This window comes from Xiphias gladius, chromosome 17 (assembly GCF_016859285.1).
Source record: "Xiphias gladius isolate SHS-SW01 ecotype Sanya breed wild chromosome 17, ASM1685928v1, whole genome shotgun sequence".
Lineage (NCBI taxonomy): Eukaryota > Metazoa > Chordata > Actinopteri > Istiophoriformes > Xiphiidae > Xiphias > Xiphias gladius.
Genome location: NC_053416.1, coordinates 18,657,518 through 18,685,450, shown reverse-complemented (window position 1 = coordinate 18,685,450; position 27,933 = coordinate 18,657,518). Strand labels below are relative to the sequence as shown.

Here is a 27,933-nt window from a genome sequence, read left to right as displayed (position 1 = left end):
CCAGAAGCTGTTTGCTTGTTTGAGAGAAGGGAAAGAAACATTGTTGCAAGGGAATTAACACTAGTCAAACCTTTGAGCACGAGTATAATGGCACATCCAGTATAAGAAAGAGAAAAGAAAAAACAAATCTGATTCACACTCCGGGACAGCAGGCGGCCCCAGAGCGCGATAGGTTAACATTGTAGGTCAAACGCGTCAAAAAATACTGAAAGAAGATAGGGATCGTTCACTGGTTGTCATTTTTTGCCTCTGTAGAGCTTTGCTCGTGATGGGATATTTTTTTTGTACAAGATTATTTTGGGATCATGAGTCGATAAGGACTTGAACGACTTCGGTGGTTCGCTCTCTTCGCGATATGTCTGCAGCGATGCTCAGGTAAAAACTGTGGACTGTTGTCTACCATCGGCTGTGACGACGGGCTAGCGCAGCAATTAGCTAGCTGTATCAGCTAACAGCTAACTAGAGGGATACTATAAATAAAGATATTTTTAGTTTAGTTAGCTACTAACTTAAATTAAATATTGTTAACGGGGCTACAAAGCATGTAAGGTCATATGAATTTGAAAACACATATTTCTTGACGTGCCAGGGGTAATGTAAGCAAATTTCTGTAGCTGTTGCTTTATTAACAATAACTTACGTTAAAGATATTAAAGACATAACCTAACCTAGCTCCTCATACACCCTCAGCTGCCAGTCTGTTTGGTAGAGCAAATGAGCTAAAACTAATGCCGTCTATACACCTACCACCGTGAAGGTTATAATGTCCAACTTTTTGGTCCTGTTGAAGGTAGCTGTGTAGTTTGTGGTGCAGAATTGAATTTGATTTACGTCATTTTGATTTGTGTTTTCAATAACTTCTGAGCAACATTCATGTTTATCAAGATACAGCAAAAACCACCCAAAAACAGTTAAGTGTAACGCAGAACAGATCGCCAGCATCAAAAACAGCCTAACACACGACCATAAAGATGAGTCGATGTTTCTCTAAAGCAAAACCAAACACTGTCTTCACGGAGGGAGGATTTATTGCAAGGCTGTTGTATTAGACTGCATTGGGTTTGTCTGGATGTACCCAGTAAACTAGCGACTCGGTGTAAAGCTGAAGTCGTTTTTTCTTTATCCTAAGTCGGTTTCTTAAATCGCCATGCATACTGAAAGCAGTCAGATAGATATTTATGCTTGAATCCCAGATATCCTTTCGCAGAAAGAAAGCGAGATCAAAGAAAAAAAACGATTAAATGCTTTATTTAGCTCCCACATTGCTGCAGTAAAGATGCGGATGAATAAAAACAATTTAAGCCCCGCTACACTCCCTGCCCAAGTAACAGGACAGTCCACATAAAGCTGTTACATCCAAACAGTGCTGGACAGTATAGAAGACTTTATATTCTCTGCTGCATTTTGTAGAAAACATGTCCTGCCTCACAACTACTGTGACATGGAAGAGTTTATGCATTAACAACTTAATTTGCGATGTTAAGTCCTTCACTCCCATAAGATCATCATTTAATTCAGTAGCTGTTTCTAACATCAGAGGCTGGATCCTCTGAAGCAAACAGCCATGTAGGTAGATCTGCTGAGTGCCATGAAAGCCAGATTGAGTCGGTGTCTCTTCTGTTGTGGGATATTGCAGCTCTTCAGACACCAAAACTATGGAACATTCAGGTGGTTTATCTCAATTTCTATGTAGGAGCATTAGAGTTCTCGTTGCGTCCTACAAATTAGGTCGAAAAGCCGCATTGCATGGCTGCATTTGTAGGAGCCTTAGAAATGGGTGAGTCTTGTCAGGTTTCATTCATCACTATTTCTGGAAACCTGAAGCAAAATACTTTTTGAAACATGGTATTTTCTTTCCACATTTACAAGTAAATTGGTGTCTACTACAGTATTGGACAGTAAAAGTTGAGATGTAGATGCTGAATAGGATTTGAGCTGAAGTTCAATGATTTCTCAGATGATAAAAAATTGATTCCGCCAAATTCACTTCATGTGCCTATTGATAATAAAATATATGCAGCTGGCTTTTAACCAACAAGTTGATTAACCAGCTAACCATTTCTAATTGTCAAGTTTAACATAAACACGCTTTTTTTTTTCTTGACTGTAGCACCACTACCAACAAGCTGAATGTATTGGTCAACAAGCTGCATGAGTACTTGGCTCATTCCACCGTTGAGGACAGCAATGGCACACCAACCTCAGAGGATGCTGATGGTACAGCTTCTGCTTAATCTACTCATGAGTGATGGAAAAAATGTTATCATGTTCACTTGCTTGACAAACATTGTATTTCATCTTCTTTTTATAGGTCTGACAAACCGGAGCTGCTCTGTGGGAAACTCAACAGGTCATACTGCATTTGAGGTAATCGAACATTCTTGGTGTTTGTGTCATATCCTTTGTCATGACTTGTAAATTGCTTCTAGTAATGGTGCCAGTAACCCTTTAACTGGGTCCAGCAGAAAATTTGGTCACATTCAGAAATGTACAACAATGCCACACTAAAGCTTATTAAACCGGGACCAAATTAAAGTGAATAGCTTTAGTTGTAAATTGTATCAAGCAATTTTTGTTGTCAGTGGATACATGAAACCTGCATGCAAAACCTGAAAAGTGCATAATGATGTCCATAGTTAGTTTTTATGAATGAACCAATGGCTAATTCACATACTGTTGCCAACACACCAGTGAACCCTTGCCCTTGCCTATGATATAAAAAAAAAAAAGTTTAACTTTACAAAGACTCTCCTACAATGTCAGTGGTGCTGTAATAACACCATTTGTGCCACTTTTCAGGTTAGAATTCCAGTCAAAGGAAAAAGAAAAAACAGATAGGATAAAACCTTATATATAAAGGGACGGATGGTTTCGAATTTCTAATTTTCGGGCAGTCAATAAATTATAAAAAATTAAATAGTTTATGCGACTGTCTTGTCTTAAAAAATATATTTTTTCTTGATTTTTACCGGTGCCTGGTAGTAAGTAACGTGTTACTACCACCAGAAGGTTGCGTTTATGCAACTAAAAGGTGTTTGCAAACTGTCAGTACACAACGGAAGATGAAGAGGATGAAGAAGATGAAGAAGAAGATGATACTCCCAATTACTGGTAAAACGTGCATGGTGCTGTGAGATTAGATGCTACTATACAAACAGAAAAAACATTCAAAGCCAAACACTGCTAAAGCCTTCAAAAAGTTCTGTGTGGAACTCCTTAAAAAAAAACTAAAATAAATAAACAAAAATACCTTGTGTTTTACAGGGTTTTTGGGTTTAACAGTTCAATTAAATTCTTTCTGTTGTGGATCGTAGCTCATTCAGAGCTCATGTTGTCAAAATAAAAAGACACTTGGGAAAAGCGTCACTCGGTCCCTCTCCCTCTGTGTGTGTGTGTGTGTGTGTGTCAAATAAAACATTTTTTAAAAAAGAAATGCAGTTGATGTTTCTCTTTCTCTGCTTATTTTTAAATTACTTGTCTTTTGACTCAAAGGTAGCCTGCATGAGTTATGGGAATAATAAATGATGTAGAAATTATTCAGGAAGTAAGAGTAAAGATTAATATCTGATTCTCCTCAGTATCAGTCACCCTACAACAGTTTATATACAGTAGGGCAGCTGATTTCAGCTGATCAAGTGTTTTTACAGACAAGTGAAGGCGGTAGCTTTGTTTTCCATTGGCAGTGTCCAGTTTAAATGACGTGCATTGTCAAAGTGCAGTTATGCAGGCTATATGCACTGTGCAACACACTGATTCAATCCTATGCTCTTGTACACATCACGCGGGTTGGTAGTAGTATGATATTGTACACAGCAGTCCAGTTTATGCAGTGGAGATCAATAGGAGTGTAGAAAAACATTCACCTTTGGTTAGCTTTTTTTCCTACCCCATTCCCATGTTTCCAGTGCACCTCTATCCACAAAATGCCATACATACGTTTGGCATAACATGTAATCAATATTTTCCCACTTTGGCCTCATCTTTATGTTTTTAGTTTCCGGGAATGTAATCCAACATGGTCTTTTGAAGCTACAGCCCACTCACTGTTTAAAGATTCAACCAGATGTTTACATCAGGATCTCCATCAGTATATCACTTCTCATTTAGCATAGATGTAATCTGACAGTCTCTCATTGTCTCTCGCAGCTACTCAGTAAATAGTTTATGCTCTTTGAAAAGTAATCTGACTGCTCTGAGGTGCATAATTATCCATATTTCCTGTTCATTCTGACATGAATCATAGTCTCCATAGTTTGTGTAACAAATTAAGTACCTGCTGCTGAGTGAGCATTCCCGATCCTGACATTACTGTGATAGTTTTAACACCAAAAGTGCCACTGATCACTGCCAGTAACACCAAACTAACAAACTGTTTTGCTTTGCAGGCGGCAGTGGATACCAAATACTCAAGGAGGTGAGTTGGAATTTCATTTTTACCCAGCAAACGCAGTTAGAGCACCAGAGCATCATGCAATCATTACTTTGTGTCTCATTTAGTGTAAATAATTGGAGGACAGTCTAGATATATACCATGTAAAGTTTTGTTTTTGGAGTCAGATGCATTGCAGTAATGTATGGAAATAGAGCTTAATGCAATTACAGCTATATTCAAACTGTGCAGATTTAATGCACAAATACATAATATAATGGATGCAGTTGGTGAAAATATGTTGTTGTCCAGTGACTTTGGACAGTTTTTGTTGATTAGAACTGCAGTGTGTCTATGCTGACACTAAACTAGAAAAATCTTGAAACAAAAGTTTTGATAGTCAGATGAAATTATTTTTGCAATGCTATTTTCTTATACTAGGTTTGTGGTCCAGGTTTTTAATGCTTGCAAAAAACATAGTGTTGTACACTATGTACTCCTATATAAGGCTGTCTATGACTAAAGGAAAAAATAATACACAGATAGCATTGATGTCCTTTGAGTTAAATTGTACTGCGCAATAGGAGGAAATAAGCCACAACATAGACTTTAGCACTCAGTTTTCACTGGTACATCTTTGTTAAGTATATTTATTGCCAGAAAAGAAGCTACCTGCTCCGTTTAATATACACACACATACTAACACATTGGCAGTTTCTACATTCTGTCCCCTAACACAGAGCTCCTCTGAGATAAGACAGGACACTGTTGCATCTCTCCCAGAAAAGAAAAAGATTAAGAGCCTGGGAAACCTACTGTTCATAAAGTCACACAACTGAAGTTCTCTATAAATGATAAATGATAACATTCAAAGTAGGTAAAAAAGAAATCACTACAAAACTCAGAATTATCCCAACAATTGCTAACCACCTGCCTCCTTTTTCAAGTAAACTACCAGACTGTGGGCAATGTTACATGATATCCATGACTTATATTTTTTCTGTTTCACTGATTAAAGAAAACCTTCTGTTGTCATAAAACACTCTGGACTGGATGAATCTGGGGACTCAAATGCAAGTGAGGACTTGGATTTACCGGTCAACGCAAATGGTCACCTTGATATCAATAGACTGCCTAAAGGTAGGTCTTTACGTTTCCCACTGCTATCACACTGCTTCCTTTACACTAAATAGGATTATTTACTCTCCCTCATATCCTTTTCTGCACAAATTGAGGTGCAAATAACGTTAGTTGCTGATTAGTGTCCACTGTTTTTCAGTACAGTGTTGCATAAGAATTTTTGTGGCTTTGGAAATGTTGGGGGGTTGCCTCAGTCTAGAACACGTATCGTCTACCTTATGCGAAGTGTGTTGTTATCTTTGCTTAGTTCTTTGATACCCGTATGTACTTCTTTCTAACTGCAAGACTAAAAATGGGTAGACACAATTCAGTCATAATAAATGTGGTGTTTTGTCTTTTAGTATCTGTAGGGTGTAAGACGTCTTTAGGTCAGTCTCAAGCTTTAGGTCATAATACATAATTAAAAATGATGAGATATTTTTGATTAAATGTTGGTATCTTGTTGTTTTTGTTGTTGTTTTTTGTTTTTGTTTTTTTTACAAAGGCACTGTATTGGTCAGGCCTGAACCTGTTGATAATGGAAGAGATGACTTTAGGGGTCCTGAGTTTCGCAGCCGGAAATCCAGTGTACTGCGGAAAGAGTTCTCGAGAAGACGTGGAGGTGAGTCACTGCGGGCTTGTCATAAAATTGCACATCACTTCATGATTAGTCAGTCAGCCATTTCTTCTGCATATTAGGACCTGACAGTGGTCACCTGGATCAGTTTTTTAACAAATGAAACAAAAAGAAGGCACTTGTCGGTACTCATCCTTTGACTGAAAAAAACATTCCAGTGGTCAAACCAAGCTGAAAACGCACTTCACTTTGTGTCTAAATGCAGCATGGTAATTATCTTGTTGTGAGAGAGATCACTGATATGTAACTCTGAGATAAAGCTGCTCAGGGGTGTCACCTCCAATCCACACTGCTTATGCCAAGGTTTTGTACTTTAACCAGCTGTCTTCCTCATGGACATCTTACCAGAAGAATGAGGTAGATTAAAGTAGAGATTTAACAGAGCAGTCTCACACCTTTTGAAGAAACCCATCAAGCGAAAATTATACCCATGTTGTTGGTAATGACAGTGATGTGCTTTCATAGGAGTTGAACACATGGGAATTGTCAGTTGCACTGCGTGTGGCAGACAAGTTAACCACTTCCAGAGAGATTCCTTCTATCGGCATCCAGTTCTGAAAGTACTTATTTGCAAGGTGAGTCTGCTTAATGATATGTCAGAAACAAATCCTCTGTTTTCAGAGGGACAATCAGATTCATTTTAATATAATCTGAGACCTTTCAGTTGGTACTTATGAACATGTACAACTTCAAAAGTCAGAAAACTTGGAAAACATACATCTTGTTATCAAGATGTGAAGTGTGGAGTTTACATGAATTGGTGATCATAATTAAAATGTCAGTGTCATTGAGGGAATACCTTAGAGCGTCATGCCCTTTAACTCTTAAGAAGTTTCCATTCATTTTCTGTGGGGCAGCTCTGCAATTTGGCACATGAATGACATCAACAGTTTCTCTTACCTGTTTGCCTTAGGAGGGTATCATTAATTTTGACAAGTACTGCTATAATCCGTGGTTTAAATTGCAGACTGGCTGGTTTCTGTTTACAGAAACGTAAAACATACAACTGAATAAAATAGTTAAAACATACAAAAAACCTAATCTTGTCCACTTTTCTGTATTTGAATGTACCGTATCCCTGATGCTTCAATTTCTATCTCCCCAGTAATACAGCATGTATAAAATGGTGTAAATGAAAACCAGTTTAGAAGAATTTTATAAGTAAACATTTATTTTGAAATTGTCATGATCCTTCAGCCCAAAGATGCAGATGAATCTGTCTGAAGGCTAATGTCAGTTTACACTTTATCCATCCAGTCATTGCCATTTCATATTCAAATGAATAATACATACTAAGCAAAATCTGTTTAACTGCTATAATCAGTCAGATTAATATTATTAAATTCTTGTGTTTAAGAAACGAACTTTTGCTTAAAATGTTACTGGATTTGAAGTTAATAATTTAAAAGAGCCATTAGAGATATTTGATCAGGTTTTGCTAACAAGCATTTACATTGCATTAAAAATCTTCTGATTTTTTTTTTTTTGGAATCTGAGAGTACACATGTAGTGTTTATAAAAGTCATTTGCATGTTACTAATAAACTCTTGGTCCAAGCTGTCTGTAACTCGTACATAAAATGTTTTGTTTTGTCAGTCATGCTACAAGTATTACTTAAGTGACGACATCAGCAAGGATGGAGATGGAATGGATGAGCAGTGCAGGTAGGATTTGTCGTATTTAATGTTTTAAGTGAAATGTAAACATTTTCTTTCACTTACTTTGTTCTAAGCTGTTAGCAACTGTCTTTATTATCTCCTATTTCTTTTCCTCATGCAGATGGTGTGCTGAAGGAGGCAACTTGATTTGTTGTGACTTCTGTAGTAATGCTTTCTGCAAAAAGTGTATTCTAAGAAATTTGGGAAGGAAGGAGCTTTCTGGCATCTTGGAGAGCAAATGGTACTGCTATGTGTGTAGCCCGGAGCCCCTTTTCGACCTGGTGATGGCCTGTGACAGTGTCCTCGAGAACATGGAGCGTCTGTGGCATCAGCAGCGCAGAAGGAACCGAGCAGAGCCGGAGAAATCTTTACTTTATGGCGATATGTTGCCACACTTACCACAAAACATTCCTTTGGATAAATGGGATCACACTGGTATGGATGGTAATGTGGTGTTCAACTATAACACACTGCAGATTTCGAAGGACATGACCAAAAAGGCTAAACATTTAGTGGACTCAACAAACACCTTAAACCGAATTTTTATCAATTTCATTCATACTGTGACAACAAACAAACAAACACCTGGTGTTCGCCATCTGTATCTGAAGCATTTTATGTCAGTAGTTAAAGGCTTGCGGAAATCACTTACAGTACTTGAGGATAGCCTTAAGGAAGAATTCAGTGACTTGGATGTATTTAGCTGTTGGGAAAAGTTCCTTAGTGATGACTTTGATACACAACCTGTAACAGACACAGAGCTGGATATCTCTGATGAAAGGTGCTTGAGGGACTTGCAGAAATTGGCAGCTGAACATTTGGAGGATGATGATTCTGACTCCAAGGGCTTCATAGATGGGAGAAATACACATGACTGCCCTGGGGAGGACATGGAATCAGATTCACATGAAGCCAGACCGAGGACACAAAAGGTTGGCCCGAAGCCCCCTGAAACAGGGGTCAACATGACTAAAAAACTAATAGTAAAACTTACACCTGTAGCTATGGAGCAGGAGCCTTCCTCTCATGTCCCGAAGATGGAGGAGGACATCCACATGAAGGATAAAAAGTCAAAGGGAAAGGATGTATCAGAAGATAAAGAGACAGGTGTTGCATGTGCAAAAACTGACAGCAAGATGAGCAATGACAACTCTAGTGCATCATTACACCTAGAAGAGGAACAAGGCAATAGACGGTCTCCTCGTGTCAAAACGACACCTTTGCGTCGACCTAGTGATGTCAAGGCCAAATCGTCTCTTTCAGCAGCAGACAGTGACAGTGACTCTGACCCTGAGGAAACTCCCAGTGCAGTACCAGCCAAAAACACTGAAGAACAAAGTGCAAACAGAGCAACAGACGACTCTGACTCAGACGAAGTCCCTCCAGCTCTGCTTGAGCGAGCGGCTATGACCCAAAGCTCTGATGAACCCCAGAGTGATGAGGATGGTGGAAAAGCATCAACCAAGGTGGCCAAGAAATGTCTCTTTTGGCTCACTAAGAGCACCCCAATCTCACCGGAGAAGATGCGCCACAAACGCAAGATGCTGGACCGCTCTCCTGAGTCTGACTCAAGTGACAGAAGAGTCAAAGCTCGAAGGGAAAGTGGGACAGATTCCTCCAGTGACGATCAAGACTTGCAGAAGAAAATACAACACTTGAATACACTGAGGTCAATAGGGAAGCCTCACCTCATCAAAAGAGAGGAGGAAGGTGTGGCTAGAAAGCAGGGTAGGATGCAGGCTGGGAAGTCTAAGACTAAAGCTTCTCAGGAAGCAATGGAGTTGTCATCGTCATCAAGTGAAGATGAACATGATGATGACTCTGGGAGTGACGGAAGTGATCAGAAGATGAAGCCAATCACTGAAGATGTGGCTTTATTGGGGGCAGCAGCATTCCACCAATCATCAGGTGAGTCTTATATTTATTACTATACATCAAGATCTATGCTAACTTGTCAGTGACCTGTCAGTGAATAAAACTGACTGAAGCTGAATAGACCTTTTTTCACAGCATAAAATTGTTAAAGCAACTATAATCAACCCCCCCCCCGACAAAGGACAATATGCAGCAGACAGAATAAGCTAGTGGCTACCTGGTGAATATATTGGAGCATTTAGCAGCTAAAGAGCCAGATGTTTCCCCCAGTAGTAGGTAGAGACCAAAAACCCGAGCTAAAAGAAAGAGAACATTGGGCTTACATTCACCAGGTGGACATAAACCCTGTTCCTAATGAATGCTAATTTTGCTCCGTAACTGATGAATGTGTAAATAAGGAACTGTTTGCTATCAAGTTCATCATATCAAGTCAAAAGGTGATGATATGTCAATGTTGTATTTTGCAGTAACAATTACTTGTTACTGCTGCCCCCAAGTGGCCAAAAATAAGTTTTTTGCAGTCCAAAACATGTTTGGGAATAATAATTTTATTAATTACAGCATTGTAATACAGTAACGGCTTTTAAGGAGGTACCACTTAATATTATTAGTCCCACCTTTGAATGAATGAAATTCCTTTTTTACAATAAAGAAAGAGAAGTGCTTTGACGCTAGCAAAAGTATCAAGATTCAAGTTGGCAAGATTTATTCAGACAGCAGAGTAACCTGTAAAGTTCGAGATGGACAGTCTCACAGAAAAGAAAAGAAAAGCAGGTGATAGTAATCATGGAACGACTATCTTAGACACAGGCTGTCCGAGGAGAATTTGTCAGTGCCATGTTGTACTTATGAGCTGCACAGAGGCGATTCTGTGACCTAGCAGTCTGTGTATAATAGATGTTATTTCTTTGTTTAAACAACAAGACTAACTTAATTGAACAAATTATGTTTTTTTTGTCCCCGTAGGGGATGAGGAGCAATCTGGGCCCTCGTGGGCAGCAGAAGATGACGATGATCCAGAAAATAGGTATGGTTCAAAAAGCCCGGATGTAGAGTTTGTAAAACACCCTAGGTGTGGAAGAAAGGCTGCAACTTCGAACCGTGACCTCTGTGCAAAATCTAGTAACACCCGTGTCATTAAGACTCAGTTGCAGTCTATTCAAACACGACCAAAACGTAGCTGCAGTAGAACCCCAGCGATCAAATACACATTCTAGAGGTATACTCTGAAGCTTGGGCCTACATTATGATGTTGTGAGACTGAACCGTGCTTAGAAGAGGCTTGTGAATGATGAGCAACATACTCTGCTTGTCTGCTTTTTTAGTGTGCAATCAGTATACATGTGAATGCAATCGATAAAGTTTTATTAAGTTTAATTAAAATCTTTATTATTTTTGCTTCTTATACCATACTTGTATCTTCTCCCTTGTATATTAAGCTGATACAAAAGGGGAAGCCCTGCAGTTGACTCACTTTGCCCTCAAAGAGGTCTGAGCATAAATCTGAACAATGAATGAAACTTATTTTGCCTTACAGCTCAACCTATTCATGTATTACAGGTTTGTTTTCAGTGATCGTATTCTAACGTATTTAGAAAGTTTTGAGCCCCAGTGTACTTTTCTGTTATTACAGAATACATAAAGAATTGTTTTCCTCCACTGAGCAGCACTGTTAATTGAAATAAATGGAATATTGTTATTTACAGGTGAAGTATAAAGTTTGAAACATACCTGCCGCATTATTTGCACACATTTACATTTCAAAACCAAAATAAATTGTGAAGTAATTTTATTGAATAAATTATTACTAAATGCAAGCAATATTTTGTGTTCACTTATGGTAGGCAAAGCTTGCAAAGTTGTAAGCATGTATAAAACTTTAATGCTTCACCTTGAAAACCATCTTTTTGATATTCTGCTCTAAAAGTAACGCTACATGCGTCACAGTTGGTGTGTCACAATTAAATTTTGCCCTAATTATGATAAAATTTCCAATGCAGTGTACACAGCTCTTTAAATGCATTTTAGCTTTATCTTATTCAGCTTTTGAGTTCTTATAGGCACAAAAGTTAAGTTAAAAGTTCCTTCCTGGTACACAAATATATTTAGTAATTCTTCTACCACACAAGACTTGAGCATACCTTAGGGCTTCGTTTTCCAGGATTAGCCTGTGTTTGATACCAGTGTTGATGCGTTATTTCAGAGTCTGATTCCTTACCACGTTTTGAAAAAGACTAAAATTATGGTATCATGAACATCTATAAATCTCAGGATTTGTTATATGGCTACTCTCACTGTCCAACAAACAAGAAAATTGGTAAGTTTGTAAGCCTAGAAAATGTTTTCTGGTAATAAACACCCAAAGCGCCCCACAGTCCTCACCCCAAATACCATACACAGTTATTGAGATTTTTGTCATTGGTGTTGAGTTTTATGCAAATCATGGTAGACAACAAAGTTAACAGCCAATTGCAGTAGATGCAATTTGTGGTACATGTCAATTGACATTGCTCATTTGATTGTTAAATCACGTTTGCATTGGTATATTTAAGGCATCAACATCAAGGCTGCGGTATTTGCTCTTGGTCATCATGATGAATAATAAATTTTGTTATGACCTAATACACTATAACCTTGTACGTAGTCTGTCTTCTTTAAAAACTACTTGACGTACAAAAGAATTTACTACTGTAGCTCCAGATACTACAAATACCAGCCCTGCTGATCCACTTACACTCCCACAATCATACTTAATGTAGTTCACAGCAGACGTCATGCCAGATTAAAACTCGGACTGGCTTGTGTGCTCATTTGTATCATTGCATTAAATCAGAGCCTGTGAACATGCATGCATGTTACACATTCTGTGTTTTACTGGCTTCATTGACAATGTCAAGAGTCTCAAATAAAGGTTATAAACACAACACAACAACCAGCTGCTGTTTCCCAAAATTATCTCAATGCTAAGAAGATATTCCCATTTTAAGTATTTGGGCTACAATGGGCGGAGCTGTCGTGTAGCTTTCCTGTCATTCAGTATTATTTATTGATATTATCGTATTGCTGTTACTATTCCCTTTACACACAGATTCAACACTGACCTTAGATCTTGTCTTTATCTTGTAGTGTTGTAATAATTGAAATATAGGTACACCTGGTCAAAGTACTGTTGGAGCTAGGGAACATGTACTTTTGCATATATGCAGTATGCTCTAGCAGTATTTAGAGGGATGTCTCTTCAGCTTTTAGGATTTGTGTCCTCTACCAAAAAAGTTTTATAATGTAGATTTCAGAAACGGTGTCATTTTGTTTCTCTGACAGTGGTGCCTTCACAGAGATTCTCTTAAAGGGTGGTTCTCTCAAATTGTAAAGGCATATTTTTTTCACTACTAGCCATTGCACACTCTCAGTTTTATCTGCTGAGGGTTTGAGATATCGGTCTGATATTTCTGACACCACCCCAGTACAATGGAGGTGAATTAAGGTTTGTCATTGCTGCTCAAGGCCAAGCCCCGAAGAACAGTGCAGGGTTTGGATGTAGATTTTGGCGTTGTGACATACTCTGTTTCAGAAAGACTTCCCCCATACAATATGTTACAGAGGATACAGCTGTAAAACAATGAAGAAAATTCACTGTCATCAGTATTCAGAAATCACTCTTTGTGTAATTACAATTTGGCCGGTAGTGCTGGAAAAATCAAATTAATTCAGTATAATTAACAGACCTCACTGTCAACAGTGTTCAACAGAACCATGCCAGTGTTTTTGTATGTTTTACACCACTTTCTATACACAGTATACATTACTGCTGACCATTTTCTAAAGGATACTGTAGCTTTTGAATCTCATCAGTGAACTTTTACCATATTTAAATGATAATCTCTTGGAGAGATTTAAACCCCGCTCAAGAGATGAACAAGCTGTCACTTTTTTTCGGAAGTATGGCAGATAAAAACCATTTGTGTTAAAATGCCTTCCAGGTCAGTACTTTCAAATGTTTATGGGAACGTGGTATATCTGAGAATCGAGGGTGGGCTGTGAAACAACAACCATTATAATGCAAGAAGCGACCAAATTCTCACTATGCCTGTAATGACATAAATATTTGTTTCTTATGTTTTTTCCAGGTCGGATTTTCTGACAGTACAGCAGTGAATGCAGTGCTTTTAGGCAACAATCACTTAAATCTGGGATATTGTAGACTTCTATCAGCACCAATTCTTTTTTTTTTTTTTCTTTAAAAGTCTGTTTTTAGCTGTAGTGATAGCACAGAAAAATGGTCAGCAGAAATGTAAAGTTTACATTGTTTGTTGTTAGTAGGCTAAAACATTAAAAGTACTGTTGCTTTGCTATGAAATCCACACAAGCATGTTATTACCAATGGCAACAATGCCAAATTCCCATGTGGCAGTATGTTAGTTTTCTTCAGTGTTTTTTCTGCTTTTTCTGTTTTGTCCCTTTGCCCAGTCGGAACATGTCAAATGAGGTCCAAAGCTCTGGTTTGTTACTGCTGCTGTCCTCTGGGATTGCTTTACTGTAATACAGTACGTGTTTTACAATAAACTCTCATTGGATGTTGGATTTAATGTCCAGTGACCTGCACTGACAACCCATTTTTAGATCAGGATAAGACATGTGCGTGCAATGCGTGTTGGGAGAGGGGGGATGTGGATTGGACAATTGACCAGAGAGTAGACATACTCTAACCAGACCCAGGTCCCATGTAAGCTGTCGGACTTATGGTTATTATGTGTAATTACAGGTCAGCCTTGTTTTGGGAAATGTGCATTGAACACAGGTAGATGTAGAAGGGGTTTTGAGAAGGTAACTAATTTTTTTTACTACAGAGTGGCCAAAACGCATTATGGTGTTAAACCATTTTTAAACAAAATGTTTATCATGAACCGTATCAGATTGTGAGCATAAATACTCCACTTGAGTATAAAGGGGTTAAAACCAGTTGAAATAACGTTTCACTCTGAGCAAATATTTATGTATAGACTTTGTAAGTAATTTGCTGGTTTTATGTCCCACGTTTTTCTCCCCCTTTAAGACGATATTAATTGGCTGGTAGTACCAGAGGAATTTGTTACCTCTCAGTCAGCTCTGTTTGTGTTCAAAAAGCCTGTAGCTCTTTTAAGTGCGAGCTGCCATGATTGGATGAACTACAGATCAATGTAATTTTTATTTTCACATGAAAACAATTGAAAAATGTCTGCGTCAGACTTGAGCAAGGAAAAAACTTTGTAGTAAAAAAAAAAAAAAAAAAAAAAAATCCCTCCCTTCCCCAAAGGAGAATAAACTAAGAAAATGTCTGTTTTTTTTCTGTGAAGACTACTTCTTGTAATAAATTCTTACTCTTAAAATGTCTCTGTCTCATTTTTATCTTATTTTATATACTATTATTTGTAAATGTATGTCTTCCAGTCTTGTGGCAGTTCATTTAATTGGTCTGTGACTTTACTAGCAGAGCTTTAAATTGACACATCAGTTCAAGACTTCAGTATTGACATTTAATGTAGATTGACTAGAGGAAGATATCTGATTAGATTTATAAGTTATTTCTTTTTAAGGCCAACAGCTCAACTACTATTAGCATCCAACCAGCACTTAAATACTTTAAAAAAAAAGTAATTCTTTAAGTCTAACTATTAACTACTATACTTACCTATGATTTTGCCTTAAAGTATATTAATATCCAGCTGAAGATGATGTTACTGATCATGAAATGAACTTCAGGTACCTTTTCCTTCTTTTCTACTTTTGAAAGAATCGCTAAGAAAATGCTATTGGCCCAAATCAAAGCCAACTACTCCTCGGGTGATGATATCTCTTCGGATGAGGAAACACAGGAGGAGGAAACTGAGTCGGAGGATGACAAAGAGGTCAAACTAGGCAATGAGGATAATGGAACAGATGAAAATGGTAAGCTTTTTTTTTTAAGTAGCACATTTTTAGCTTTCCTTTTGTGCATCTTTAATAAGCACAAGAATAGTTTTCCAGTTTCATACCAATTATAATCAGTAGCTGAATTTACAACCAAAGTTGTGACTAGAAAGATTCCCAGTTGTCGGGTACCTTATATGCCATTCTGGTTTACAAAAGGGCAGAAAATATGATACTATGTCTCTGCCACAGGGGAGGACTTGGCTTCACAATCATCTGACACCACGTCTGATGGGCCAAACTCCAGGCATCATCTGCTCCGCCATAAACTCACCTTAGATGAGCGACCATCAAGTGACAAGGCCGTGGCAGAGAGGGAAGTACGAAAGCAGGAGAAGAAGAAAAGAGTCAGCAGAAAACACCTGAGCTGTAAGGACATCCCTGACATTAAAAAGTGATCTGGCTGAACAGGGAATACCTACGTTGCCCTAATGTCTGATTTGATTTCTGTCAAGCTGATAGTGAAAGTGGTGGTGAGAGTATAGAATCGAAGCTGGAAGACCTTGGATTGAGCGAGGAGCTGAGTCAGTCAGAGGATGACACCAATGAAGAAACGCTAAAAAGGTACATAAAAGGGTACATTAAATGGCAGCTGATATTGACAGTATCAAAAACAAAAAAAGTAAAAAAAAAATTAATTCAGTTTAAGTTTGTCCTGCCTTTACCAGATACACTGAGGAATGCACTTGAGTCCTTAAAATACTCCCATAAAATATAAAAACCCTGCATTCCTGATATTACTTGAGTAGGACTTTGACAATTGGCAATATTCAGCCATGCTGTACACTGAGTCAGCAAGTTCAGTGCATGTTCCTCTAACAGAAGCCAAGAGTAATGACAACCAAGAAATTATAAAACCACCAGGACAAAGCAAGCACAGATCAGGATTTAATGTAGCAAACAGACTTGCATTGGACCACATTTTTATATTGAATATTTAGGAAAAAACAAAAAAAAACGTCTGAAGCAAGCAAATTCCTCTGTCACACTGCAAAGTTAAAACAACAATGCATGTAGTGGAATATAAAAGGGCTTTATTTACTTCTGAAATTCTGAATAGCATTATTGCAGTACTTTAGTATTCACACTTCCGTAAATAAAATGTACATGTACTAAATCCATTTTCATTTCTCATTCTCTCCTCTTTTTAGCTCCAGATTATCCGCTAAAGTGAAGGAAGCACACGGTAGTTGCGAACGGAAGAAGCAAGTGCCCTGCATTTGGTTGCCTGACTCCAGCAGTGGAAAGGTAGCAGCTGATCTGTTATATCTAAGTTATTTATCATTTTTATCTGTATCTGCTGATCTCTAATATCTTAAACTTTTTTTTACCTCCCAGGTAAGGAAGGGGGAGTTGACTCCGGTGTCTTAATGGTTATATCTCTTGTTGGATCTTTCTGTATTTGTACAGAGTGATCAAGAGGATGGAGATAAGGAGATGGAGAGTAAAGGTACTCCCAAAAGGCGCAAAAAGATCCACAGAATTATTGAAGATGTGAATCTCAGTGCTGAGACCCAGGAAGCACTGAGAGAGGAGGAGGAGAGATGCAAACGGTTGGCAGATAGAGATCAACAGATGGAGGACAGGAGAGAGGTACGGCATGCACAGCAGGTCAAACAGACCATTAATGTTCAAGGTGTTGCTGATCAGTGGATATTTACAGTAGTTTAACATTCAGACGTCTGCAGCAGGACTTTTATCAAGTGAGAAGCTGTATTTCTATAGTAGTTGTAGTACTATGCTGGCTGTCTTTTTCTGACGTTGTTTTCCAGATAATTGTCAGAGAGGATGAGCTCTATCAAGTGGTGTGTCCCATTACCACCAAGCTGGTCCTGGATCAGGATGAGGAGACAAAGAAGCCACTTGTTCAGGTGCACGCGAACCTGGTGACGAGACTGAAGCCTCACCAGGTTGACGGTTAGTTTGTGCTCTCTTTTCACTTACAATGAGGAGGACATGCTTTACAACTACACATTTTAACTGCTTTGAAGCCTCAACTTTATACTCTCCCATGTTGTCCTATCATTTCTTGAACTCGCTGACCCATTTGCACTAGTGACAGCATTAGTTAATACAGTTCCTGGTTACATTTGTAATACATTCGGTTTGTGCTCCTTTAAATAGTGTGTTTTACAGCTTAAAATGAGTCTCAATATACAAAAACGGTTAGGTCCATAAGTATTTGGACAGTGACATAATTTTCATAATTTTGCCTCTGTAAACCAGCACAATGGATTTGAAACAAATTCATCAAGATGTGATTGACCTGTAGACTTTCAGCTTTAATTTGAGAGGTTTAACAAAAATATCACATTAACCATTTAGGAAGTACAGCCATTTCTATACATAGTCCCTCATTTTCAGAGGCTCAAAAGTAATTGGACAAACCGACATAATTATAAATATAAGGATTATTTTTAATACTTGGATGAAAATCCTTTATAGTCAATGACTGCCTGAAGTCTGGAACCCATGGACATCACCAAATGCTGAGTTTCCTCCCTTGAGATGCTTTGCCAAGACTTTACTGCAGTCGCCTTCAGTCCGTCTGTCTTTTTGCCCTCAGTTTTGTCTTCAGGAAGTGAAAAGCATGTTCAGTCAGGTTAAGGTCAGGTGACTGACTTGGCCATTGAATATTCCATTTCTTTGCCTTGAGAAGCTCTTGGGTTGCTTTCGCAGTATGTTTTGGGTCATTATCCATCTGTACCGTGAAGCACCGTCCTATCACTTTTAGAGCATTTGGCTGAATCTGAGCAGACAGTATAGCCTTATACACTTCAGCATTAATCCTGCTACTTCTATCAGCAGTCACATCATCAATAAACACCACTGACCCAGTTCCATTGGCAGCCATACATGCCCATCCCATAACACTGCCTCCACCATGTTTGACAGATGTGGTATGCTTTGGATCACAAGCCGTTCCTTTCATTCTCCATACTCTTCTCTTCCCATCATTCTGGTAAAAGTTAATCGTGGGTTCTACTGCTCAGAGAATCTTGTTCCAGAGCTGGGCAAGCTTTTTTAGATGTTTTCTGGCAAAGTCTAAGCTGGCCTTTCTGTTCTTGAGTGTTACTAGTGGTTTTCACCTTGTGGTAAACCCTCTGTATGTGGTAAACCCTCTCAATTTACATTCATGAAGGCGTCTCTTGATTGTACACTTTGACAATGATACGTCTACCTCCTCAACAGCATTCTTGACCTGACTAGAGGTTATGAAGGATTTTTCTCCACCGAGGAAAGATTTCTGCGATCATCCACTTTAGTTGTCTTCCGTGGTCTTCCAGGCCTTTTGGTGTTGCTGAACTCGCCAGTGCATTCCTTCTTTTTAAGAATGTACCAAATGGTTGATTTGGCCACTTCTAATGTTTCTGCCATCTGTCTGATGCGTTTGTTTTGTTTTTTCAGGCTAATGATGGCCTCCTTCTTTTGCATCGACACCTCTTTGGCCTGCATATTGAGAGTTCCTATGAACAGCTACCAAATGCAAATTCAACACTTAGAATCAACTCCAGATCTTTTATCTGCTGAATTTGTCATGAAATAAGGAGGGAACAGGCCACACCTACAAATGAAACTGTCAGTCAACTGTCCAATTACTTTTGAGCCTCTGAAAATGTGATGATGAACTGAACTGGTTACCGATCAATAAAAAAAAAAAGTGAGCTAGTTTGTTTGATTCCAGTGAGAAAATTGTGACACACCACATGGTCGGTTATGGGTATGAAACTCAGCTATTAATGCTAATTAATAGGTAATTAAGGCTAATGTTTAATGCTATTGATTGGCTGTGTATTTTCGAAGTTAAATCCCATTTTTGTGTTCAGACTAAACTTACTTATCATGTTCTCTTTATTCTCCAACAGGTGTCCAGTTTATTTGGGACAGTTGTTGTGAGTCTGTCAAGAAGGCAAACTCTTCTCCAGGATCAGGCTGTATACTGGCACACTGCATGGGCCTGGGGAAGACTCTGCAGGTGAAGACATACACATATTCATCTCTGTTATTCTTGTTTGCCCAGATTTATTCTAGCCAAGGGAATGCACCAAACATTTTAAAGTCACATTAGATATTGCTAGTAGTACAAATTCAAAGTGCACCCTGGAGTGCATATGGTTTTCTGCTTACTGTATGTACATCACCCAAAAGGTGAGCCAGCAGACCAGTGTCCCCTTAACTTGTTACATTTTTAGTCGTTTCTTGGTCTTTAATTATGCTTTTTTGTCTGTGGTCATTTGTCTACGCTTTCATATTCATAGTTATGTTATCTTACAGATGGTAACATTCCTCCACACGGTGCTGCTGTCAACAAACCTGAAATTCAGAACAGCCCTGGTCGTGTGTCCACTTAATACTATCCTCAACTGGGTCAGCGAGTTCAAGAAATGGCAAGACAACATGGGAGAGGATAAAGTCAAGGTTTCAAAGCAGTTAAAATGTGTTAAATCATAAATGGGCAGCACAAAATTTTATGCTTCAGATCGTTTATCACTCACCTTTTGCCTAATGTGTAGAAACACATATCTATATGTGGTTATTGTTAAAACACAAATATGTTACAGGTCACAGAACTGGTTACAATAAAGTGTCCTACAGAACAACTTAGAGCTCTGCAGAGGTGGCAGAGAGGCGGAGGCGTTATGATAATGGGGTATGAGAGGTACCGCATCCTGTCACAAGCCCAGAAAATCAACAATGAGGAATGGAAGTCAGAGTTAAAGAGCATACTGGTGGATCCAGGTACAGTAACTTTGTAATGCATTATATAATTAAAACGTTTCCTGTTCTATGTGTCTTTGCTTTGTTCATTGACCCGGTTATGATCTGTAGAAGTTTTTTCTCATCATGTCTTTTATTTTTAGGCCCAGACTTTGTGGTTTGCGACGAGGGGCACATTCTGCGCAATGATGCATCCAGTATCTCCAAAGCTATGAATGCCATCAAGACCCGACGAAGAGTGATGCTAACTGGCACACCACTGCAAAACAACCTGGTTGAGTGTAAGTTTGCAGTATTAAAGATATGAGGTCACACAAAGGAGTCCTTTTTGCAATGGCAGATTTAAGCTTTCTCGTGAGGTTTTCAATGGGATTTAAGTCAGGACTCATTGCTGGCCAGTTTGAAAAACGTCAATCTTTGCCTTTTCAACTATTCTTTTCTGCTGCTGGATGTGTGCTTTGAGTCGTCCTGCTCCAAGACCCAAGACCTTCGCCTTAAACCTAGCTTCTGACACTGGCTAACGCATTTCGCTCTAAAATGCCTTGGTAGTCTTCTGATTTTATCATTCCTTTGATACATTCAATGCCTCCAGTACCACAGGCAGCAAAGCAGCTCCACATCATGATAGACCCTCCGCCATGTTTTACTGTAGATAGGGTGTTCTTTTCCTTATGGGTCACATTTCATCACCTATAAACAAACTGAAGCACTGCATTCCCAAAGAGCTCTACTTTGATTTCATCTGTCCATAGAGCATTATCATTGCATTAGTCTTTTTGTGTGGAATTTTGTGCCTTTCATTCAATAATGGTGTGCTACTTGGCTTTGACCCATGGAGCCCTAAGTGGTTTAGTGTGCGGTGTAGGGTACAGTCTAAAACCACCACTCCACATTACTCCAGGTCAGGTTGAAGCCCTTTAGATGTCTTGCGTGGTGTTTTTTCCAGAATCCAGATCAACCTTCGCAGACTTCTCTGATTGAGCTTCTTCTTAGCACCAAGTCCTGGAAGATACAGTGAGGTGTATGTTTACATATGTAGAGCTGTGTTCACATAGAGGCCCTAGGTCAAAGGTCCTCAGAGAGTGCCTCACAGTTTGGAAAAAGAAAGTTAATGCTTTGTGACTGAAAAAATATGTTAGTGACAGTTTTTAGGAAAACAATTGCCTTATTTATGAGTCGGTGGTCAAGACTGATTTTCAGAGTGGTTCATTGGCTTCGCACCCTCTCACAAGCAGAACTGCAGATGCTTGACTTGACGCTGTACCTCTTTGTAATAAACCTTGATGTGCAATCAAGACGATGTCAGCTGAGTCTCCCATTCATCCTCTTCACATCATCAACACCATCTAATAAACTACAACAGTTTTATGACTCTGAAACTTTTCGATAACATTGAGCTGTTGAAACAGGGATTTCGAAATCTTTGGCAACTGCCTTGTAGCCTTTGGAATTGTTATGTTTTTTGCATGCATCACTCAGTATTTCTTAATATCTCAAAAAAACTAAATCAGATGTTACTGATTACCCAAAACTACAGAACTAAAACAAATTGTGCTTCACTTTTAGATTGAAGTGAGTAAATTAGGGGTAGGCACAGTGTTTTGATTTTGAAATTAAACTCTTCATATTGATACAGTATGTTTTGTTCCCACAGACCACTGCATGGTCAATTTCATCAAGAAGAATCTTCTGGGCTCATTGAGCGAATTCCGAAACCGCTTTATCAACCCCATACAGAATGGCCAGTGTGCTGACTCCACGCCAAAAGACGTCCGAATCATGAAGAAGCGAGCACATGTACTTCATGCAGTGGTGGCTGGATGTGTGCAGGTTAAAAAAAAAGAAAAATTTTAAAAAGAAATACTGCTACTTGTACAATGTCTGTACATGCACAAATACAGTTTGGTTTTATATTCCAGCTCTCACAACACTGTTCATCTTTTTCCTAGAGAAGAGATTACTCTGAGTTGACTCAGTTTCTACCTCCCAAACACGAGTATGTGCTGTCAGTGAGGGTTTCCCCGCTCCAGTATAAGTTGTACCGCTACTACCTTGATCACATCGCTGGTAAGAATCTGTCTGCACATTTTTGCTGCGAAGAATACACTTATAGAAGAATCTAAAGGTTAAGAATAAAAATTGCTAAGAGAAAATCACACCAATTAAAGTTGGTTGTAATTTCCCTGTAGCAGGTTTGTGTTTTTTTCTGGTGTATGATGTGACAAATATGTGACTGAAATCTACATATTTATTCCTCAAGACTGTTGTCATGATATATATGTATATATATGTGTGTATATATATGTATACATATATATGTGTGTATATATATGTATACATATATATGTGTGTATATATATGTATATATATATGTGTGTATATATATGCATATATATATATGTGTGTGTGTATATATATGTATATATATATGTGTGTGTGTATATATATGTATATATATATGTGTGTATATATATATATAGTTTGTATGTGTGTACATGTGTATATATGTGTGTGTGTGTGTGTGTGTATATATATATAAATTGTATCATGTTAAATTAATGTTTTTAATTGTACAGACTATTTTTTTATTCATTGAAAAATATAGTCGGCTCCTGCAGACACTGTCGTTAAATGAGTGATAAATTTTAGTTAAGATAAGCCTGGCAGATGTATAACATTTACTCATATAATAACTTGTCACACCCAACTCACTAAATGATTGAAGGCTGAGATCTCTAACAGCCAATGAGAAAAGGAAGTAAAAGTCAGTAATGGTGTCAGATCCTGTAAAATGTGTCTTTTTTTTAAATAGATTTACATTAAAATGTGGGGTTCAACCATCTGAAGTAGATGCGTGTTTGTTTTCCCAGGTCTGGGTTCCATGACTAACAGAGCAAAGATGACGGCTGGAGCAAATCTGTTCAAGGACTTCCAGGTGCTCAGCCGAATTTGGACTCATCCCTGGTGCCTTCAGCTCAGCTACATCCACAAAGGAAACAAGGTATCGTAAACACATGTTGATTCCTTATAACTTTGATATATATTAAGTGTCTAAAAAGTTAATTAACACTTAACTGATTTTTATAATGGATATTTTGAAAAGAAAACTCAGGTTAAAGCGGCAGCTCTGCTGAGACATGAAGAGGCCACTGTGGCTGAGAGGTAAGGCCTACTATGTGCATTTTTACAAATTAGGTATTGTGTAGATTGGTGCAAGAAAATGGCTCAACTTTGGAACAAGAAACTCCAAAATGTGAGATACTCTGTACCCACTGTTTTTCACACTGCAGTTCTCAACCTTATTTTCTAATTTACATTTCATCCTTTTTTTGCCTGGTGTAGTGGACTGAGAGAGAACAAAGGAACAGCAAGGAACAACCCCAACAACAGTAGGATGGTCATCACTGATGTTTCCAAAGGAGCTCCAGCAGTGGAAGGTATTAAAGCTCCATGTGTCACTAATACTCCAACCCCTTTGGCTTACACACTAAAACAGTTTGCCCTGTGTTATATTCTGTGTAGGAGAGAACCAAGCAACCATTAGCTCAGGGTCTCCGTGTACAGATGAAGGCTGGTACAAGAACCTGCTGTCTGAAATGGACGCCAAAATCCTGGACCACTCAGGGAAGATGGTGCTCTTGTTTGAGATTCTCAGAATGGCTGAAGACCTGGATGATAAAGTGTACGTTTCTTTTCGGAACTGAAGCCAATTCAAACACACATATACTGTAAGTGGTCTTTCAAGACTGGTCATCACATCTAACCAAATTCATTTTTGCATTTCAAGGCTTGTGTTCAGTCAGTCCTTGATCTCATTAGACCTAATTGAGGATTTCCTTGAGGCTTCTCACCGTGCCAGAGACCCATCATCATTCAAAGGTATTAACTATAAAGACTACGCTCTATACCTTTCCCCACATGAAAAGTGCCCTGAGATAATCTCTCTTATGATTTGGCACTATATAAATAAAATTGAATTGAATTGAATTGAATTACTATGTTTATGGCAAAGAAAATATGAATACATTTAGAAAATGTCTTAGTTTATGGTACTTAATTTTTGTGCTTTATTGTCCTAACAGTAGCCAGCTGGATTAGAAACCTTGATTACTATCGTCTTGATGGCTCCACCAGTGCTATGTCCAGGAAAAAATGGGCAGAGCAGTTCAACAACACTGCCAATATCCGGTACAGATTATCTGACTGTTACATCTTTTATGCTGATTATACTGAAATAATAGGGGAGAATATTTGACAGCGTCATGTCAAAGTCTCTCTTCTGATTGTATTTTATCAATCTTGATGTCAGCGGACGATTGTTTCTCATCTCAACGAGAGCGGGTTCTCTTGGCATCAACCTTGTGGCTGCCAACAGGGTTATCATCTTTGATGCTTCATGGAACCCGTCATATGACATACAGAGCATATACAGAGTGTATCGCTTTGGTCAGCTGAAGCAAGTGTTTGTGTACCGCTTCTTGGCTCAGGTAAGCTCGCTGGTCTTCCTTAATATTGCCTAAAACATGACTGTTTTGATAAACGTAAGAGGAGACGTGTTGTGTGGGGTAAATAAGAATTTTTCCATGATTATCCTTATCATTCTATTATCCATTATCCAAATAACCAATTAAAGAATGGTAACATTGTGAGCCTTTGGGGACAAAATGTAAGGCTTCCTGGTCTGCATCATGTACATTAAGGTCTTGATATTAAGAGTACAAAGATGAAAAAGATTTGAGAACCATGGGTGACTGTTGAAAGGCTCCTTTTTAAATTAAATTCCATTATTGAAAAATTTCCTAAAAAAAATTAAATTCATGAACACTAAATTTTGCCAGAAAAATAAATTAGGTGTTGGGCATGGACTTCCGGGAGCTGCTGTATAAACGTTTTAGTCCTGTTTATTATTGCTTTTATTTACATCTCCAGGGCACCATGGAGGAGAAGGTCTATGATCGTCAGGTGACCAAACAGTCTCTGTCCTATCGAGTGGTGGATCAGCAGCAAATTGAGAGGCACTTCACCCTTTCTGAACTGACTGAACTTTACATATTTGAGCCAGACCTGCTGAATGACCCAAACTCCAAGAAAAGCAAGAAAACCACCTCTGTTTTGCCAAAGGTGACTTCACAGTCCTTACTGTCAGGTTTCTGCTTTGAAGCCACGAAAACAGGACACACAGCTGTCTGACAAGGCCCTACGTGACAAATTTGCAGTATGGAATGACTTTTTGTGTCTAATTCTCAGGATAAGGTCCTGGCACAGCTATTACAAACCTGTAAAGACCAGATAGTGTCATACCACGAGCATGAATCTCTGCTGGACCATAAACAAGAGGAGGAGCTCAGTGAAGCAGAACGCAAAGATGCCTGGGCCGAGTACGAGGCTGAGGTAAAAAGCAGCACACTGCAAAGCATATATTATCATGGTTTATCAGCAGCATGGTAGGGCTCACTTCAGGCCCTAGACTTCATACACTGTGTTTTTCCATTATAATTCTATAAGCTTACTGTATGTAAAAGTTTGTCTTTGTGTTTTTTCTTCAGTCAAACACAGCTAGCATATCAGTGAGCTCGAGCCAGGAGACCTTGGATATGAAGACCAATGAACAGCTATTGGTATAGATAAATATAACTTTCTAAAACATTTTCTTAGAAATGCTGCTGGTGATTTTTGTTATACAACATACTACATGAAAATTTCTTTGCAGGAAATGCTAAACAAGTGCCGAGCAGATGTATCAGCGGCCTTCCTGTCACTTCAGAGGATGAGGTCTAACACTATTGAGGACTACATGTTACGAACGGTGAGTGACCGGTGAAGTTCTCATGGTCATGTGGTAAATGAAAATGTTTAAAATGAGGGTGAATTTTTTACAGTAATGAAAGCAACTTGGAAAAAAAGAAAAGCACATGTCCGATACCTATAGTATGTTTTTCAAATATAGAATACTGCTGTAGATGTAGATGACATTTTTCCTTAGCATTCAGGTAGTGTTATGGTTTCATTGTTGAAGTGAATGGTTATATTTTGTCACACTGACTTTGTGATAAAGAGCAGCAAGAGTAGCGACAAGCAACATAAGTAAAGTCACGTTACCGATCAGATTACCAGTCTTTCTTTGAAACTGGGATGGGCATTTCCCACTATTTTATAGACAAATCCATTAAGCGAGAAAAATATTGGCATGTTAATTAATCATTAAAATTGTTGCCCTAACATTAACACAAATCTCAGTCCACGCCATACATAAATACCCTTTAAAAAAAATTTTTTTTTTTCCATTCTGAAAAGAATAAAGGAAATGTTGCCAGATATAATAAAACTTTCTGGTTGAGAATGCTTTGGCTGTTCAAGTTGGAGGCGTGCTGTTACCTTCTCTGACCAGCCTCCGAGTGTTGTCACAGTTTTGAGGAAGTACATTACATATGGTCATCAGCTAACTGACGTACTAATAATGCATCAATTAATTGTATGAGCACTCGACAATTTCAGTTTTTTTTCTATGAAGTTCATAAAATGCATCGCAGCACATTACTCGGCAGAGAATAGAGGATGCAAATGGCTCATAATATCAACCTCACTGTATGTTACAGTTGAGGGTCAGAATATATTTTGTACCTTGTGTGTAAATACTGATTTATGTATGTTACAGCGGCATCAGTATCCTCACTTGCCTGAAGACAACATTAAAAATAAGGCGAGGATTTGGAGACTGTGTGATGAGAAGGAGCAGGAACGTAGACAGGCCTTTTATCGAGACGTTCTTGCACAGCAACAATCAGTAAGTCAGTTTTACACGTACAAGTGTTTGTTTGTCCGTGCACATTTGCACAATAGCCATTCTCATATTTCAATTGTATTCCTCCATAGCTCACACTCCGCATTCAAGCCATACTGAGCCATCGAAGAAATCAAGCGATGCAGACGACCGTGACCACTGTGAACCAGCCTGGGCAGATTTGAATACGTAATTCATCTTGTAGTGGGAAAGGAAAGTGATGCCTTTGTTCTTCATCACATTATATAGACCTTATTTCTTCACTGCTGTACCAGTGAAGTGAATCTATTATTTATCAATATGGTACGACAAGAGAGCACTGAGCTCCCAGAGCAGTAAAGTAACATAACAGCAGTGTGTTATAATGTGTTATAGAACCATATCTCTGTTCCTCTGGGTTTCAAGTTTCCCATTATAGCAATGTTTAGGCACACTGACAGTTTTGTTTTGTAACACTCTGAACACTTTAACTTGCACAGAATATGCAGTTAAGTTGTACAGATGTACCTGATAGAGTTGGCAACAACTGGGTAGTTCTTGAGTTGCTTTGTACCAAAAATAGTGTGGATCAGAAAATAAATTTGATGGTTTCGACGCTGTAAGTTTACTATAGATGCCTTACTTTTTAAGCCTACTGTTTACCTTTTGAAAATTTTATAACATTTTTTATGATTACCAGTTATTATAATTATGTAATAAATCCACAAAATAACAAATTGGTTGGTATTCTTGTCCATGTTTGTTTCCTCATCTCAATATCAGTTTTAAATGTTATGTGTATTTGATATTTTTTCCAAGTTGGTTAATGCTGAGTTAACTTTCCTCATGT

General features: G+C 38.4%; 1 protein-coding gene across 2 annotated transcripts; it reads left to right on the top strand.

Moving 5' to 3' along the window:
• The first annotated feature begins 190 nt into the window (after nucleotides 1–190).
• Nucleotides 191–27,820, top strand: LOC120802349 (transcriptional regulator ATRX-like). 2 transcript variants are annotated; one of them, XM_040150064.1, is made up of 35 exons: nucleotides 191–375; nucleotides 2,111–2,217; nucleotides 2,312–2,367; nucleotides 4,386–4,414; nucleotides 5,388–5,509; nucleotides 5,994–6,110; nucleotides 6,591–6,700; nucleotides 7,722–7,789; nucleotides 7,905–9,691; nucleotides 10,625–10,685; nucleotides 15,429–15,583; nucleotides 15,797–15,973; nucleotides 16,060–16,168; nucleotides 16,756–16,852; nucleotides 17,015–17,197; nucleotides 17,377–17,521; nucleotides 19,471–19,580; nucleotides 19,880–20,023; nucleotides 20,167–20,344; nucleotides 20,467–20,604; nucleotides 21,978–22,153; nucleotides 22,273–22,390; nucleotides 23,194–23,324; nucleotides 23,427–23,485; nucleotides 23,666–23,760; nucleotides 23,846–24,005; nucleotides 24,111–24,202; nucleotides 24,406–24,511; nucleotides 24,633–24,810; nucleotides 25,253–25,444; nucleotides 25,571–25,714; nucleotides 25,870–25,941; nucleotides 26,034–26,129; nucleotides 26,979–27,107; nucleotides 27,197–27,820. In XM_040150064.1, exons 1-35 carry the CDS (start codon nucleotides 356–358, stop codon nucleotides 27,287–27,289), a joined length of 5,754 nt encoding a protein of 1,917 aa, XP_040005998.1. In that variant the 5' UTR covers nucleotides 191–355; the 3' UTR covers nucleotides 27,290–27,820. The 2 variants fall into 2 exon arrangements, with proteins under 2 accessions (XP_040005998.1, XP_040005999.1); XM_040150065.1 differs by lacking the exons at nucleotides 191–375; nucleotides 2,111–2,217; nucleotides 2,312–2,367; ... (1 more) ...; nucleotides 5,388–5,509; nucleotides 6,591–6,700 and having other exon boundaries at nucleotides 5,996–6,110.
• The last annotated feature ends 113 nt before the right edge of the window (nucleotides 27,821–27,933 follow it).

What these genes read in the sequence shown, in the direction of transcription:
- LOC120802349 (XM_040150064.1), top strand. Translation starts at nt 356, where the DNA reads ATGTCTGCAGCGATGCTCAG. An exon ending in GAAGCCTCACCAGGTTGACG is followed by an intron (nt 17,522 to 19,470) that starts GTTAGTTTGTGC and finishes ATTCTCCAACAG; the next exon opens with GTGTCCAGTTTATTTGGGAC. An exon ending in TTCTTGCACAGCAACAATCA is followed by an intron (nt 27,108 to 27,196) that starts GTAAGTCAGTTT and finishes ATTCCTCCATAG; the next exon opens with CTCACACTCCGCATTCAAGC.